The sequence below is a fragment of the Macrobrachium rosenbergii genome, chromosome 2 (assembly GCF_040412425.1).
Source record: "Macrobrachium rosenbergii isolate ZJJX-2024 chromosome 2, ASM4041242v1, whole genome shotgun sequence".
Classification (NCBI taxonomy): domain Eukaryota; kingdom Metazoa; phylum Arthropoda; class Malacostraca; order Decapoda; family Palaemonidae; genus Macrobrachium; species Macrobrachium rosenbergii.
Window position 1 is genome coordinate 70730900 of NC_089742.1, and position 17569 is coordinate 70748468.

General features: G+C 43.2%; 1 protein-coding gene across 1 annotated transcript in view; it reads left to right on the forward strand.

Annotated features, from left to right (window-relative positions):
- Positions 1-14168, forward strand: part of Aos1 (activator of SUMO 1) — a 36187-nt gene extending 22019 nt beyond the window's left edge. Inside the window, exons 3-6 of the mRNA XM_067120443.1 lie at positions 2929-3185; positions 3420-3595; positions 11529-11673; positions 13730-14168. Coding sequence (XP_066976544.1) covers positions 2929-3185; positions 3420-3595; positions 11529-11673; positions 13730-13889 — 738 coding nt within the window. The 3' untranslated portion in view covers positions 13890-14168. The remainder of the gene's footprint in view (positions 1-2928; positions 3186-3419; positions 3596-11528; positions 11674-13729) is intronic.
- Positions 14169-17569: the final 3401 nt, after the last annotated feature.

The window sequence follows — 17569 nt, forward strand, 5'->3', positions numbered from 1 at the left end:
GTATTCTACATGAAATTGCGCACATTTTGATGTATAACACTTTATGTAACGAATAATATGAAATGGCGAAAAAATTACGGCAAGCTGACGCAAGAAATGACAGGATTTTCAGCGGAGTCCGCGCGCGTGGAGCGAAGGAAAATTTAAAAAAAAAAAATTCACCAAAAATCTAAATAATGTGCTAGAGACTTTCCGTTTGTTGCAAAATGAAGGTAAATGATTGATTGTTACTCGAATGTAATAATTATGGCTACGGATGCGTTTTTAGATCATTTCGGTCGAATCAAAGTTGACTGAATGTTAAAATTTTGTCAGTTATCGTGATTTCGGCGAAAATATTAACAAACTGTGAAGAGCTAAAGGAATGACATATTTATTGTTGTATTCTACATGAAATTATGCACATTTTGATGTATAACACGTTATGTAACGAATAATATGAAATGGCGAAAAAATTACGGCAAGCTGACGCAAGAAATGACAGGATTTTAAGCGGAGTACGTGCGCGGAGCGAAAGGAAAAATTTTTTTTTTTTTTTTTCAAAAATTCACCAAAAATCTAAATAATGTGCTAGAGACTTTCCGTTTGTTGCAAAATGAAGGTAAATGATTGATTGTTACTCGAATGTAATAATTATGGCTTACAGATGCGTTTTTCGATCATTTCAGTCGAATCAAAGTTGACCGAATGTTAAATTTTGTCAGTTATCGTGATTTCGATGTAAATATTAAAAAACTGTGAGGAGCTAAAGGAATGATATATTTTTTGTTGTATTCTACATGAAATTGCACACATTTTGATGTATAACACTTTATGTAACGAATAATATGAAATGACGAAAAAATTACGGCAAGCTGACGCAAGAAATGACAGGATTTTCAGCGGAGTTCGCGCGCGCAGAGCGGAGGAAATTTTTTTTTTTTTAAAATTCACCAAAATTCTAAATATTGTGCTAGAGACTTTCCGTTTGTTGCAAAATGAAGGTAAATGATTGATTGTTACTCGAATGTAATAATTATGGCTTACGGATGCGTTTTTCGATCATTTGGTCGAATCAAAGTTGACCGAATGTTGAAATTTTGTCAGTTATCGTGATTTCAATGTAAATATTAAAACACTGTGAAGAGGTAAAGGAATGATATATTTTTGTTGTATTCTACATGAAATTGCGCACATTTTGATGTATAACACTTTATGTAACGAATAATATGAAATGGCGAAAAAATTACGGCAAGCTGACACAAGAAATGACAGGATTTTCAGTGGAGTTGGCGTGCGGAGCGGAGGAACATTTTTTTTTTTTTTTTTTTTTGTCAAAAATTCACCAAAATTCTAAATATTGTGCTAGAGACTTTCCGCTTGTTGCAAAATGAAGGTAAATGATTGATTGTTACTCAATGTAATAATTATGGCTTACGGATGCGTTTTCCATCATTTCGGTCGAGTCAAAGTTGACCGAATGTTAAAATTCACTTTGGTTGCTGGGTCCATCTCCAGCATCCCAGTCTAAAACTCGCCTCACACACTCACTTCTGACAGGCAGTATGCGCCTTTCACGGTCCTGACGCCTTTGTGACATATCTACAAATGTCCTGTTGCAGCACGAATACACAAACACTCGCCAAAGTTCTGCAAAACATGTCTGCGTCAAAATATCGTTCCCACAAGGTCCGACGCTGATGCTATCTGGCGTGAGTAGGAGGGAATTCGTGCATGCACGTCTGGGTGATGCTCAAAAACAACACAACACCTGGATCTGTGAGCTCCCAGCATCCGCCAAGGCGCGTGATTTGAAATCTTCCGCAAACTAGGCCTATAATTATTTTTCCGCGAATATTTAAAAAAGCATTTTCAGTCAACGCTTGCAACGCCCACTCGCATTCGACAGACAATTTTTTTGACGGCGTTTAAAACGCCCAACAGGCGTTTAAGGGTTAATGTGCTACTTAGGAAAGCAAGGCAAAAATAGAACTGAAAAGCTGGATCAGTTAAGTATGAGAAGAATAGAGCAATACTGCAGCATGATTTATTATTACAGATTACAGTACGTATTTTACCCAGTCATATATGGTTAGTTAGTTATAAATGATTTGTTTAACCAGACCTCTGAACTCTTTTAGGGTTCTTCTCGGGCTGGGACTCGGTCATATATGGATAAGTATGTTATGAATATATGAGAACAAGTAGTGGCTTAAGACTTTCACTTAGTTTACCCTTACCACATCATGACTTGATGTGATTTTTTTAAATTTGTGGGGTTGAGATTACAGATTAGTAAGAGAAGAGGAAAAAAGTAAAAGTTGGAACAATGACAGTATGCTTTCTTATGGTCAGGTACAGGCAGTCTCTGGTTATCGGTGATCTGGTTTTTTGGTGCTTGTCTAGCGACGACAATAGCTGGATTTTTGGCGCCGATATTCATCGATTTCCGGTTATTGACAGTTGTCAGCTATTGTCATGCCATCAGGAACAGAACCCCCACCGATAACTAGGGACTGCCTGTACAGTAGTTGCATGTAACCTATTCCATGTATCTCATGCATCCCATCATAGTTCTCGCTTTACTGTTCTCTGCAAATAAGGAGAAAATAAAGCTGTTGCAACAGATATGTGGTGATGAAGATGGAGCTCAAAAAGGCTTAAAATCATTACCTAGTCTTAAGTCCAGGTCCTAGTGTATTCATAGCAAGTTTTGTTCTAATGAGTATATATGCTAAATTCTGAGGGCATGTACGCCACCCATTTGAAAGTCAGATGTAGAAAACAGTTTATATGCAAAAAATTTTAATGGACATTATTACAGGGTATTCTTAATATTTGCAGGTATTAAGTTAAAACATTTAACAGATCAGTATTCACGTAATATAGATAAGATCCGAATGGCATGGGTGTCCATAATTTTTGCTAATGTTGATACTGTATGACCAGATTGCTGTGGCATCAGAAGAAAGAGCACAGGCATTGAATCCAATGGTGGATGTAGTGGCAGATCCAACTAATATTGAAGATAAAACAGAAGATTTCTTCAGAAGTTTTGATGTGGTCTTCTTAAGTCGTTGCAAGAGAGAACAGCTTCTCAGAATTAATAACATCTGTCGCAACAATGGCATTTTGTTTTTAGCTGGGGATGTGTTTGGCCAGATTGGCTACATGTTTTCAGACCTTTTGGATCATTCTTATGCTGAGTAAGTTTTGTTTCTAGTTATATCATTCCAGTTTTTTCCCCTTGCAAAAGATTGTAGACTATCAAGTTTTGAAGGAAGAATGTTTGCTTTGAGTCATGACTTTGCTTTTATATTCCTCAATGTTTTTAAAGAATTTGAAGACTAAAGCATTCCATTCTCTTCAGTGCTTTAAGAGTTCATGTGAACTGCATCAATGTAGACTGTGTGCACTATTTCATATATTTCTAATTACAGTGAAGTTAAAGAGAAAGTGGAAGTACCTGGTCAGTCTCAAACTGTTGAGGAAACAAGAATTGTACGTCGAGAAGAGTCTTTTATTCCTCTTAGTCAGGCTCTTGATGTGGATTGGACCACACCTAAGTATGCTAGCCAGCTGCGAAGAACATCTCCGGCATATTTCATTATGCAAGGTACAGTGATTTTAGAGTACTCAGAGTCTTTTAACAGCTTTGCATTACACATTTGTTGTATTTTTATCTTGTGCCTTAGCAACCAGTGCAAGTAAATATTTGATTAGTATACATAAAAAAATCGTGTATTGTAATTTTGCCAAATGTAAAAATTCCAGAATTAACTGGTATTGCAAACATAATGGTATCTAGATGGCACGCTTTGTTGGATGACCAGCCTTTATAATAGAGCAGACTTAACCATCTATTACTGCTTAAACATTGATTTGTTCCGACATGATGTACAAACTGTCAGTCCTTTACATTAGGAATTACTTTCAGCGTAGGCTGGAAATGGCTGTTGAACTTTTGAACAAGATGGTTAGGCAGTTGACTACCGTCCGGGAGGTGGGAGTACTGCCTGCCCGGATGTAAACATTCCAGTTTGCTTTCGGCCGTTGTGTGCTGCAGATGTGTTTCTTGCTCTCTGCCCTGACTGCCTTTGAGCTTTTTTCCCGGTGGGATCTTTTTTTGTTAGACATTATGAATGTGGATAAATCCTGTAAGCCCTCCTTCCCCCTGCGTATGTGTCCTGGGGTGGCAGGCAAGAAATGTAACACCTATCGCTCTAGCATTGACATTGACCCACACGCCCTCTGCCCCACCTGCAGTGGACGTATGTGTTCATGCGCTTTGCCTTGTACGGAGTGTTGTTCCTGGTCAGCCGAGCAGTGGGCGAAGTTTGAGGGGAGGAGACAATACCGTGGGAAGCCTGCCAAGGCGTCGTCCGAGGGTAACACTCCCCCGATGACTCCCGTGGTGGCTGATCTGTCGGGATCGTTTCTCCCTCCTGGCAAGCTTCCCCTTCTTGCTGCCTCTCCCTCAGGTGAGGACTCCCCTTCCCCATTTGTTTCATCGGGTGTGGAAGGCCGCGGGGAAGCGGATGTTCAAGACATCCTCTCTGGGGCCTCTCCTTGCTCTGGGGGTGAATTTTTTCCCCCCGGAGCGAGTAGAGTCTTCCGTGTTTGACCCGACTCTTTCCTCAGGCTTGGGTGTGGAAGCATCTCTTGGTAGCCAGGTACCTGATCTCGCCTCTGCCTGGCTGCACTTGGGTCTGCCTGCCGTTCTGTCACTGGAGGGTCTGGTGTCCCATCTGTCAGACGCTCTGGTGACAACCCACGCAGCCACCGCATCCACCACCACGACTGTCACCATGTCATCATTTGGGAAGCTGCCTGTGACGGTGGCCTCGCACCTGGACACCCAGGTGTTGGCTGCTCCTGCCATGTTCCATTTTGTGCCGCTGCCTCCTGGTTTCCTGGCCCTGTTATCCCTGCCTGGCCTCTCAAGGATGGTGACTTCTTTGGTACCATATATTTCCATGCCTGCTCCTGGTACCAACCCACGCTCGTTCCTGACCATGGTTCCGGCTCCTGGCTACCCTGACTCTCGGCCTGGCCTAGCTTCCCATGCGCCACCTGTGCCCTCAACCCATGCTTCGCCTACTGGCTTTCCTGGCTCCCGTGCTGCTCCACCTGCCCTGGGCTCCTGTCCTGCTCCACCTGCCCCGGACTCCCGTGCTGCTCCACCTGCCCTGGGCTCCTGTCCTGCTCCACCTGCCCCAGACTCCCGTGCTGCTCCACCTGCCCAGGTAGCTGCTGGCCCGAGCGCCGTCTCTGCTACCTGAGTTGTGCCCACTTCCCTGGCCCCCTGGCTGCACCTGTGCCTTCTGCTGCTCCTTCATGGATGGGGGACCTGACTACAATCCTGAGGAAGATGACGAAGAAAAAGTCAAAGAAGAGATCTAGGAAGGTGCTGCTGTCGTCGGCGTCTGCTACCTCTTCTTCTTCCGAGGCTTGCCAGATGAAGAAGAAGAAGCCTGCCTCTCCCCCCCCCACAAGAAGTCTTGCACCAAGACTTCTAAGGGACTGCCTCCTTCCACAGGGAAGGCAGTGGGATCTCTTGTTGGCTCTTCCTGGTCCATGGACCAGGGAACCGATGCGTTGACCCCTGGGTCAGTCGTATCGGGAGCCGAGGGCATGCAGACCGCAGTTTGCACTTGTTCGCGAGCCACTCCAAGTACCTGGGTCTCTATGGAGACCGGAGTACCCCGGTCTGGTACTGGAGAAACCTCTCTCTCTACTGATTCAGGCACGGGACGGGAGAAAGAGTCCGGGCATGTAGGTGCTCTGACTCTTCCTGTTGGTACTTCTTCGAGTGCCAAGCCAGGTTCCTGGGAAGGTGCACCGAGACCTCGCGTCCAGATACCTGGTGAGGTAGAGAAGAGGTCCCCTGCTCAGTCTTCCCGAGAGGTTTCGGCCTCAAAGAAGACTGGGGCGTGTCCAGAGGACAGCGCAAGTTCTCGCCAGCCAGCCGCATGCTCGACTCCTCCCAGTCCCCGGCCACGTTTGCATGGCCAGCCCGGCTTGGGGGAGCCAAGTGCGCAGCCCTGACTTGCGTGAGCCGCTCTGCTGTCCTCAGGAGGATGCTTCACCCAGGCGAAAGCATTCTCCTCAACCCGGTTTGCCGTCACCATTGCGGGTTGTTGACCGCTCCTGGCCCGCTGCTCCTTTTGGTTCTGCCGAAAAGACCAGTGGGAGTGCCCAATCCTCCTCGGCTGTCCCCTCTACCTCCTGGGTTCCTCCCAGGGGGCGCGAGTCAGACAGGAAGAACTCTGGTGAGTTTTCTCCCCAGAGTTCTACCTTGGGGGTGTACATGCCTGGCTCGGTCCTCGGGTCAGCCAGGTTGTACACCCACGTGGTGCAGGAAGGATCACGGGTCTGCCGAGGTTCTCCCTCCTGCAGGGAGAGTAGATTGGGAGGACCGCACCCTGGAAGGACTCGAGGGTCCTCTTCCCCAGGATGCGGACACCCCCAAGATACAGAGGACTTTTGCCGAGGTAATTGCGCTGATTTGTCAGCATAACGACCTTGGGGAAGGGACCACGGCCTCTTCTGTGGATCGTCCTTCTTACCTCAAATCCTTTTGGGGACCCAAGAAGGAACCCAAGGCTTTGGTGGGGTTGCCGTAGTCCATGCTTGCTGAGGGGGCCCTTGATCAAGTGAATGGTCTTGTGTCTAGGCAGGACAATTCGCTGTGATCGAACCACTTGGACAGGCTGCTTTCCCCTCCTCTGCCTCATCAGAAGCGTTTCTATATGCATCGGAGAGGTCTTTGCCGCCTAAGCAGGTTGACCTGGACCTGGTTCGTCTGGATCCAGGTCTTTGGTTGCAGCAACTTACTGCGGAGAATATCTCCCTCTGTCAGCAAGAGGCCGCAACCCTGGAAGCCACTGCCATGGCAGCTTTCCAGGCAGTCTCCTGGTTGGATCTGTGATCATTCAGTGTCCAAATGGCTGCTTCCTCGGGCGCTATTGTACCTAGGGAAGACTCTGCTTTTGGGAGACTATGCCATTCTGGAGGCAGAGCCATCTCCTACCTCGCCCACCAGACGGCAAACTGTGAGCTAACCTGGTCTTGAAGTGAAGGGACGCAGTTCTTTCTTACTTCTCCAGGTCCATGGGGCCCGAGTCGGCAGTGACCCTGCTGAACGGACCGTTGCTGGGGTCTACCTCTCTCTTCCCTAGAGAGTTGGTGGACACTGTGGTGGACAAGTGTCATGCCGATGACAGCGTCCGCCTTGTTCACCAGGCATGGCCAAGACCTCTGGTTCTTCATGTCCCACTGCGACCAGGCCCTCAGGTCAGGCTAGCTCTTCCTCGGCCCCTAAGAAGTCCAGTTTTCGAAGGGATCCCGTGGAAACACCCAGCCGCCTTCTTCCTCTGGAAAGGGTGGTTCTTCCCGCCCCTTTCAGCCTGCTTTCCAGTCCAGTAAAAGGGGCAAGGGGAAGAAGAAGAAGGGGAAATGCTAGGGGTGGTGTTCCCCCCGACTACTGCTGAAGGTGGGGGTGGTGGGGGGTACCTGTCATACCACTGGGCAACATGGCAGCAATATGAAGCCGAGAACTGGATAGTGGATGTCCTTCGGGAGGGATATCTACTACCCTTTGAGCCTTGGCCACCCCTCACCAACACTCTGGTCTGTCTCAGCACCTGCGTCTAAGGAACACCGAAGGACTCCGCACTAGAGCAAGAAGTGCAAGCCATGCTGTGGAAGTCGTGTCGGACCAGTCCCCAGGCTTTTACAGCTGTGTCTTCCTCTTAGAGAAAGCCATAGACCTCTCTCCCCTGAACCGATTCGTTTGCCAGACTTGATTCACGATGGAAATGGCGCGATCCGTGCTTGCTTCCATCAGGGAAACGACTTCATGCTTACGGTGGACTTGAAGGATGCATACAGTAAACTCCCCGTTTGCTTTCACGGTTCGCGGACTCACATATTCTTTTCTCTACTCCATTATTCGCAGAAAATTCGCCCATTCGCGGTTTTTCACCGAGAAATATTCACTAATTATTGTATTTTCATATCATTTTCATGACTAAATGCACTTTTTGTGATAAAACTATTAAAATATTCAGGTATAAGCATTTTTAGAGGGTTTTTCTTGTGTTTAAATTATCAAAATAGGCAGTTCTAAATGTTTTTAGAGGGGTTTTAAGTATTCGCAGATCTTAGCTATTTGTGGGGTTGGGGGCTGGACTGAAGGATTTACTGTATTTCCAAATACCCATTCATCCGTCCTGTCGCAAGTACCTCCGCTTTATACTCGGGGAGACAGTCTTCCAATTCAGGGCACTCTGCTTCGGGCTCTCGACAGCTCCCCAGGTGTTCATGAGGATCTTCTCTCTCGTGTCAGCTTGGGCCCGTTCTCACGGGATACATCTGCTGAGGTAACTTGACGACTGGCTGGTCCCGGCGAGCTCCTGCTCGCAGTTGCTGCAGGACAGGGATCGGCTCCTGGAGCTTTGCCGCAATCTTGGGATCACAGTGAACCTCAAGAAGTCGGATCTCACCCCAAGCAGAGGATAAAGTAACTGGGCATGCTGATAGACACGTTACTAGTGAAAGTCTTTCCCTCGGACTCTCGTATCAGCAGGTTCAGGCAGGCAGCACAGCTGTTCCTGTCTTGACAGGAACAGCCAGCCCGGTAGTGGCAAGTCACCATCGGTCACCTGTCGTCGCTGGAGAAGCTGGTACCTCATGGGCGTCTTCGCCTGCGGTCTCTACAATGGAGACTAAGAAGTATTGGTCCCAGTCCTGAGACCCCCAGTCCTTTCTCATCCCTCTTTCTGAGGAGGTGAGAGAGGACCTTTGCTGGTGGATGGATGACAGGAACCTCTTGATAGGAGTATTCTTGCATACTCCCCCTCCGGACAAGCTGCTGTTCTCAGACGCATCAACCGAGGGATTGGGCGCATACCTGGAGGAGTTGCTGACTTCGGAAGTGTGGCACCGAGACAACAAGCACCTTCACATCAACATCCTGGAACTCAAGGCAGCTTTCCTGGCTCTCTAAGAGTTATGGGATCGAGTGATGGGACACTCTGTGGTACTGATGAACGACAATACCATAGTAGTGGTATACGTCAACAAGCAGGGGGTCTAGTATCCCTCCCACTCCACCAGTTGATGATGTAGGTGCACGAGTGGGCCCTGGCTCACATAGTAGAGCTGTCAGCCAGGTACATTTCAGGCAAGAGGAATGTCTTGGCAGACAAGCTCAGCCGCCAGAATCAGGTGATTGGAACCGAATGGTCCCTTCACTCGGAGGTCACAGAAAGGCTGTTCAACCTGTGGGGCCATCCAGTCATCAATCTGTTCGCCACCCGGCACAACAGAAAACTCCAGGTCTTCTGTTCTGCCATGATGGACCCATGGGCTGCTGTGGAGGACGTGTTCCAGCACCCATGGGACAACCTAGACGTCTACACCTTTCCTCCGTTCTGTCTGATTAGTAATCAACCAGGCGATGATGTCTGAATCTCAGAATGAGTGATAAATCAACCATCTCCGATGTAGAGCAGTGCAGTCCTTGTGTCTTCACGGCTGGAGGTTATCCACCATCTGCGAGCGAGAAGTTTTTCGCGTCATGCAGCAACGGAGATGGCCGGGTACCTCAGATGATCCTCCGCAGTGGCATACCAGGGAAAGTGGTCCGTCTTCTGTGGTTGGTGTCATGGACGGGGTATCTCTCCAGTCGGAGCTACTATTCAGCAGGTCGCGGACTTCCTCGTCTTCCTTCACCGAGAGAAGCTTCTCTCCGTTTCAGCTGTAAAAGGCTAAGGCTACCGCGCCACACTCTGCCTAGTCTTGCAGCTGAAAGGAGTAGATATCTTGTCCTTCTTTGTGATTTCCCTACTGATGAGAAGCTTTGAAAGGTCTTGCCCACTCAGGGATCTCAGGCCCCCTGCGTGGGATGTGACTCTCGTTCTAAGGAGCCTGACTTGTGCACCGTACGAGCCTTTACAGGAATCGTCAGACAGGGATCTGACCCTCAAGACTGCCTTCTTGGTGGCCCTGGCATTGGTGAAGAGAGTTTGGCAAACTTCATGGACTTTCCTTTGATGTTAAACGCTATAGGGAATGGGGATCGGTTACACTCGATTTCGTCCCGGGTTTTGTGACAAGACTCAGATTCCTTCAGTCCCTGACGCACGGTTCAAGTCTTTCACAATTCCCTCCCTAGAGGACTTTGTAGGTAATGAACCAGACGAGATGCTACTGTGTCCTGTTAGAGTGCTATGGTGCTATCTGAAGAGGACTCGACATCTTTGCCCTGAATGTTGACGACTCTTCCTTAGTACTGGCTCGACCAAGACTGGCTTCGTGAGATGATAAGGAGTGTATTTTACTGCTGGAGAAGACGACACTGGTATGCTCCATCTGAGAGCTCACGAAGTCCGCAGCATTGGTCTGTCCCTCGCATTCTGGAAGGACATGGCAGTTCTTCAGGTGTTGAAGGCAGGTGTGTGGTCCCAACAGACCACCTTCACCTCCTTTTACCTTCGGGACGTTGCACACAAGTCCTTGGACACTTTTTCCTTGGATCCTGTGGTAGCAGTATTTTTAATGAAATCAACAAGAAATTTATTAGTTACATTATGGTCTTTTAAATATTCACATGGTGGCAGTCGATGCAGGTAAGCACTCAATGGGAGCTTCCATTCTATTTCCATTCAGGTTTGTAGAAGCAACCCCACTCCTTCCTCTTGCAAAGGGGGGAAGGACACCATGACAATAAGACAAACCCAATGCTTGTAATTTCCTTAATGTCACCGATTCCAAGTTTTTCCTAGCCTACTTTGCATGAACTGACGATTCCTCTTTCATGCAAAGGGACCCAGAAGTCTGACAATTGATCTCACATTTCTCACAACCTGATCATTTTGTCAGAAGCAGTTTTTCCTTCTTCACTCTATCGACCAGGAAGGGAAGACTAGGTGTGGTGAACTCCAGTCAGTTCATAGAGACTCAGTCAGATTCCTCCCCCCAACCAGTGAGTCTTTCTAATGTAAAGGACTGACGGTTTGTATATCATGTCGGAACAAATCACAGTTTTTTTAAAGTAAATTGTATTTTTCCTAACTATACAAACCCAAGGTCCTTTACATTACATTTCATGCTCACCTTATGCCACCCCTCAATCTGATACCTGGGCCGAAAGGCAAATTGGAATGTTTGCATCCGGGCAGGCGGTACCCCCACCTCCCGGACGGTAGTTAACTGCCTAACCACCTTGTTCGAAAGTTCAACGGCCATTTCCAGCCTACACTGAAAGTAACTCCTAATGTAAAGGACCTCGGGTTTGTATAGTTAGGAAAAATACAATTTACTGTAAAAAACTGTGATATTTGGTGCGATTATTAACCAGTCTTGGAATTGCACAGACTCATTAAAGGCTGTGTGAGTAATGTGCTTTTATTTTTTCTATCACCAACAAAGTATGTTGTGCTTTTATGTGTTTTTGAGACTTGAACTTTAGACAGTGTGCTGTGTTCATAGCACTTCCCCATAATGGTTACTACTTCTGAAAAGCATAAATTATTTCTTTGCAGTTATGATGGAGTTTGTTATGCTACATGACAGACTTCCTAATCCATCCCGACGAGATGAGGATACAGTTGAAATATTGACTATAAAGAATGCCTTAATGGACAAACTGAACATTCCACCAGAAAAAGTCAAGAATGATTTTGCAGAGTAAGTTGCTAGTTTTTATCTTCATGCAGTTGATAAATGTCTGATTGGGTGACTCATTAGTTTTACCATTTAGTAAAGTGCTTTTAAATGAGCACATTATATTAACATTTGAAAGTCATTTTCAGAGCATAGTAATTTTAGTTCTGTTTGCAGATGCTCTAGAGAATAACCAAAGGTAATTCCTTCAGGTTGAAAATTTTAATAAATTTGAATTTTCAGTACAGTATATAAAAATGTATATAGAATGTATTTGAGGCCTTCAGAATCCTTAAAATAAGTTTTATGATTAGTTCCCCTTTCCCCTGTTCTTTTGTAGTAAAGAACTGATTATTGTGGGGCAAAAATTACCCACATGCATATAGCTCCATAATAGAAAGGGTCTTTGGGAAGATCTTGGAAAGTACGTTTTGAAATTACAGTGCAGTAAACCCCCTGTATTCGCGAGGGGTGTGTACCACAACCCCCCACGAATAGCGAACACCTCCCCTCTAAAAATGCTTATAACTGCCTATCTTGAAAGTTCAGATACCAAATGTTTACCTTAAACTAGCATCCTACATCAAATATATGTTAAACTATTATCCTATTATTGTATTAATCTTTATAATGATATTAATATCATTCCAAAGTCATCTTAAACATTTTACCCCTAAAAATATAAATGTACATACTTCTAACCCTTCCAGCCAATAACAGAGAGAGAGAGAGAGAGAGAGAGAGAGAGAGAGAGAGAGAGAGAGAGAGAGAGAGAGAGAGAGAGAGTGAGTATATCTTTCTATCAGCCATCCTCCCATTTTATCTATCTAACTATCTATCCATCTCTCACATTCTGAGTATCCTTTGGTGTGAGAGAGAGAGAGAGAGAGTGTTTGTTTTTATGTATTATGACAAAGAGCAAATAATTTTGTTGAGAGAGAGAGAGAGAGAGAGAGAGGTTATTCTTACGTTAGATATCAAAAGATGGAAATTCATGATTTAAAAAGGAAAAAGAGAGAGAGAGAGAGAGATTTTTCAGTATCCATATGAACTTCTGTGGGCAGCATTACCTCCCCTTCTTGGTCTATGTCAATATGTCAAGTTAATTGATAGGTAGCCTACTTGCAATCCCCATTGCTCTGAAGAATCTGAGAAAAGACTGGGAATGATATGTATTTGTTTAAAATTTTTGATAATTTACTATACAAATGCAAAAAGTTGTAATTATAGCATGGAAAATATGAAAAAAATTAATAACGTTAGTTTATTGATAAAACTACAGTATACAAAACAAATAAACATATGTTGCATATGCATAAAAAATTGCAGTGAGAGAGAGAGAGAGAGAGATATGAAATACAAAGAACATAATTTAGATTAGATGAGAGAGAGAGATTTTTCACTATCCTTTGTAGGGTATTTGCCCACCTAGTGGCAACATCTACCCTTGCGGTCAATATGTCAAGATATTTTACATATTTGACAGACTACAATCCCCCTCACTCTAAAGCTTTCGGAAAAAGATGAGGGAAAGAATTTGTATTGAAGTAAAATCTTACTAATTCACTATTCTTTAATGAATTGATATTTTGCTGTGCTTAGTACATTAATATTATTTGAAAATTAGTAAATCATTTATTTATCATACAAAACAAATAAACATACATATTACATATGCATAAAAATTCTCTCATTTCAGTAGAGAGAGAGAAAGAGAGAACTGAGAAAGGAAGGAGGAAGAGAGAGAATTATTATTTTTAATATTTAATCTTAATTAATATTTGAAAATTATTACTGTAAATCATTATTTTATCATAAAATGTATGTTGGTACAGTACAGTATTCTAGTCATGAAAATATGAAAATACAGAATACTGCTCTTATGAAAAAATCTGCAAATGGTTAAGTTTTCCTGCAAATAATTTATAGATAGGTTCCACAGAAAATTCCACAAATTGTGAGAACACGAATCTGGGGGGTTTACTGTAATCTAAATTTCAGTATAATATTGGAATTTAATTTCCAAAAATAGCTAGTAAGTCGACTAATTCTATAAAGTTTTTGTGTTTTTTCCTTTCAGATATGTTTTTGGTCAACTAAGTCCAGTGTGTGCAATTCTGGGAGGTGTAACAGCTCAAGAGATCATCAAAGCTGTGTCACAGAAAGATGCTCCCTTGAAGAATTTCTTCTTCTTTAACACTTTAGAAGGAGCTGGAATAGTAGAATGTATTGGTCACTAGCCATAACTGATGCCTGTTTGTTTGTGTATGTGTGTGGCTTTTGCTGCAATACGTATAGATGTAACTTTACGTACTTCTAAGATAATTTTTTATATTTCAAGTGAAAATTTATTTTGTTTCTTAACAGGTCCAAGTTAAATTATATTACATTGTTAGTACAGCAATTCTGTTAGACTTGAGTACAGTCTTTCTTTCTGTTTTATTTAGGACCCATTTTGAATACCCTTTCAAATTTTTGTAGCATTGTGTTGTTTTGTATCAGATAAACTTTCTTTACTATTTGGATGTTTCATTGCACACTGGATGGTAACAAATATACTATTGTTAATGGACCCAATCCAGTCCATAAGCCTGTCCTTAAACTGAATATTTCTCATAAGGAAATATTTGGTAATCTGTTCCAGACCCTCAGAAATACAACCCTGTAGGGAATATTGCCATCAATGTACCTCACATGGTGCACTGTAGGCATTACTCATGGTTCTTGGCAGCATCCCTACAGCCCCTAGCTGCAACCCCTTTCAGTACTTTACTGTACCTTCATTCTTATTCTCTTCCATCTTACTTTCCACCCTCTTTTAACAACGGTTCGCACAGTGCATCTTGGTCTAAATTTTACATTTCAATCCACTCTCAAAAAATGTAACAAATAAAAGCATTTTAAGTCTTAAGAAATCATACAAAAAACAAAAACTAGATTAAATAAATGCAAATTTGTTCTTACTAATCTGCAATTGGGAGAGTTGCTGGTGAATGTGGTAGGTGGTGAGAAAGATGAAGAGGAGGAGATTATTTAGAATGGGGCTCCCATTCCATAAAAATGGCAGGAAACTATTGTCTCAGATTGTTTCTCTTTTCAGTCTCTATACTGCTTTCTTTCTTGCTAAAAACCTGTCAGTGTTTGTTTTTGCCTGTATTCTAAAATGTACCTAAGGTGAGAGATAGCATTGTCATTCAGCCTGTTTACAACATAGTTTGCTAAAACTATGTCAGGGTGATAGTTTTCAAGAGAACTTTGTACTTTCCCCCAGTTTGCACATATTAATGAACTAGGGACATCCTTCCATCCTCCTCCTCTGGTGACAATTCCTCAGTTGTCTGTTGCTGCTCCCTCTGAAGGTTCTGCAGATGTTTTGTGCAAAGCTCTCCTTTGAACTTCACCACATCATCATGAATAACCTCCAGGCCCATGGACTTGCTAGACACTGTATCTTCCACAACAGGTTCAGTCTGTAGGCCTTCATATTCCTTTTCTGTTACAGCATCTAGCCACAGTTTCCTCCCGGCAGAGTTCATGGTCCTGTAAGAGACATCTCCCTGGCTCTGTCTATGAGGCTTACACAATGGAAGATGTTGAAGCTAAACTCCTGCAGCAACTTAGCCTCAATGCCTGGAGGATGAGCAGGAGCATTGTCCAACACAAGAAGGGTCATTAGAGGTAATTGTTTCTCCCTGTGGTATTTCTTAGTTTAAGGTCAACCACTTCATTTACCAACTCGACAAAATGTTGGATGGTTACCCAAGCATTACTATTAGCCCTCCACATCACAATTTCTTTCATGACACTGTTTTTATTAATAACCCTCTAGTTTCCTGAGTGGTAGACATGAAAAGGCTTCAGTTTTAAATCCCCACTTGCAATTCCCGCAGAGGAAAAGTTAGCCTGTCCTCCACTGGTTTGCACCCTGGCAATGACTTCTCTTTGGTGATATAGGTCCTGTTTGGCATTTTCTCCCAAAACATGTCTGTCTTATCACAACTGAACACTTGTTGAGGAACAAAACCTTTACATATTCCTTGAACCTTTTAACACACTTCTTGCCAGCATCCTTGTCAGAATTGGTGGCCTCCCCATGCCTCAGCATATTGTATATGCCACCCCTCTTGAATTTGTCAAACTGCCCATGACTGGCCTTGAACTCCTGAATGCTACTTGTGTCAGCACTTGTTCCAGCAGTGATTTTCAAGAGATCAGCATGCACTTGTCTTGTCTTCTCACAAATGAGGGCTTCAGAAACAATATCACCTATGAACTGTTCATTATTACAAACCATCAACAATTTCTCCATATCTTGAGACCTGTTTGGTAGTAACTTTCACTTCCTGAGCAACATCAGCTGCTTCGATGGCTGCTTTACGTTTAATAGTGGTAGGAATTGTTTGCTTGGCCACCCCATACTCCTTTGCCAGATCAACCATGCAAACACCCCTTTCATATTTTTCTATTATAGTAGTTACTTTTGAATCTCTATTGTTTTTCTAACTCTTTTTACTTGCTGGCCCTGATGACTTACACATTTGCATTAGAACTGCAAAAGACACAAGAGACAGTTTAGCAGAGATGTGCACTGAGCGAGACTTGTGGAAACTGAGCCCTACCCTTTGTTTCAGTTGGGAACCACACTCAGATGTGACAGGCCTTATCCCACATGTTTTAGCTGATCATCTTTGTCAGTCCTTTAACCAAGCAAGTCTTCTACTGGAGCAGATTTTCCCTGACAAAACATCCTTAAACCAAACTGTATGTTAGTGGAGATGTCCATTAACCATTAAACACCTGTTGGACGTAGCAAACGTCGACTAAAATTGTCTGTTGAATGCCGAGTGGACGTAGCAAACGTCGACTACAAAAAATTTCAACCTTCGGTCAACTTTGACTCGACCGAAATGGTCGAAAAAAGCAATTGTAAGCTAAAACTCTTACATTCTAGTAATATTCAATCATGTACCTTCATTTTGCAACAAATTGGAAGTCTCTAGCACAATATTTCGATTTATGGTGAATTTTTGAAAAACTTTTTCTTACGCCCCCGCAACTCGGCCGAAAATTTCAGAAATTCTTTCGTCATTTTGTCAATTTTGCACTGTTTTATATTAGCCGTTACATAAAGTTTTATATGTGAAAATGTGCGCAATTTCATGTACAATACAACAGAAAATAACTCATGGTTGTAGCTTTTATCAGTTTTGAAATATTTTCATATAAATCACGATAACTGCCAAAATTTCAACCTTCGGTCAACTTTGACTCAACCAAAATGGTCAAAAAACGCAATTGTAAGCTAAAACTCTTACATTCTAGTAATATTCAATCATTTACCTTCATTTTGCAACCAATTGGAAGTCTCTAGCACAATATTTCGATTTATGGTGAATTTTTGAAAAAAACTTTTTCCTTACGTCCGCGCCAGAAATTCTTTCGTCACGTTGTCGTAATGTTTGCACTGTTTTATATTAGTCGTTACATAAAGTTTTATATATGGAAATGTGTACAATTTCATGTAGAATACAACAGAAAATAACTCATGGTTGTAGCTTTTATCAGTTTTGAAATATTTTTCATTTAAATCATGATAACTGCCAAAATTTCAAGCTTCGGTCAACTTTAACTCGACCGAAATGGTAAAAAAAACGCAATTATAAGCTAAAACTCTTACATTCTAGTAATATTCAATCATGTACCTTCATTTTGCAACAAACTGGAAGTCTCTAGCACAATATTTCGATTTATGGTGAATTTCTGAAAAAAAAAATTTTTTTCCTTACGCCTCTGCGCATGCGATAACTCGGCCAACATCTCAGAAATTCTTTCATCATGTTGTCGTAATGTTTGCATCGTTTTACATTAGTCGTTACATAAACTTTTATATATGAAAATGTGTGCAATTTCATGTAGAATA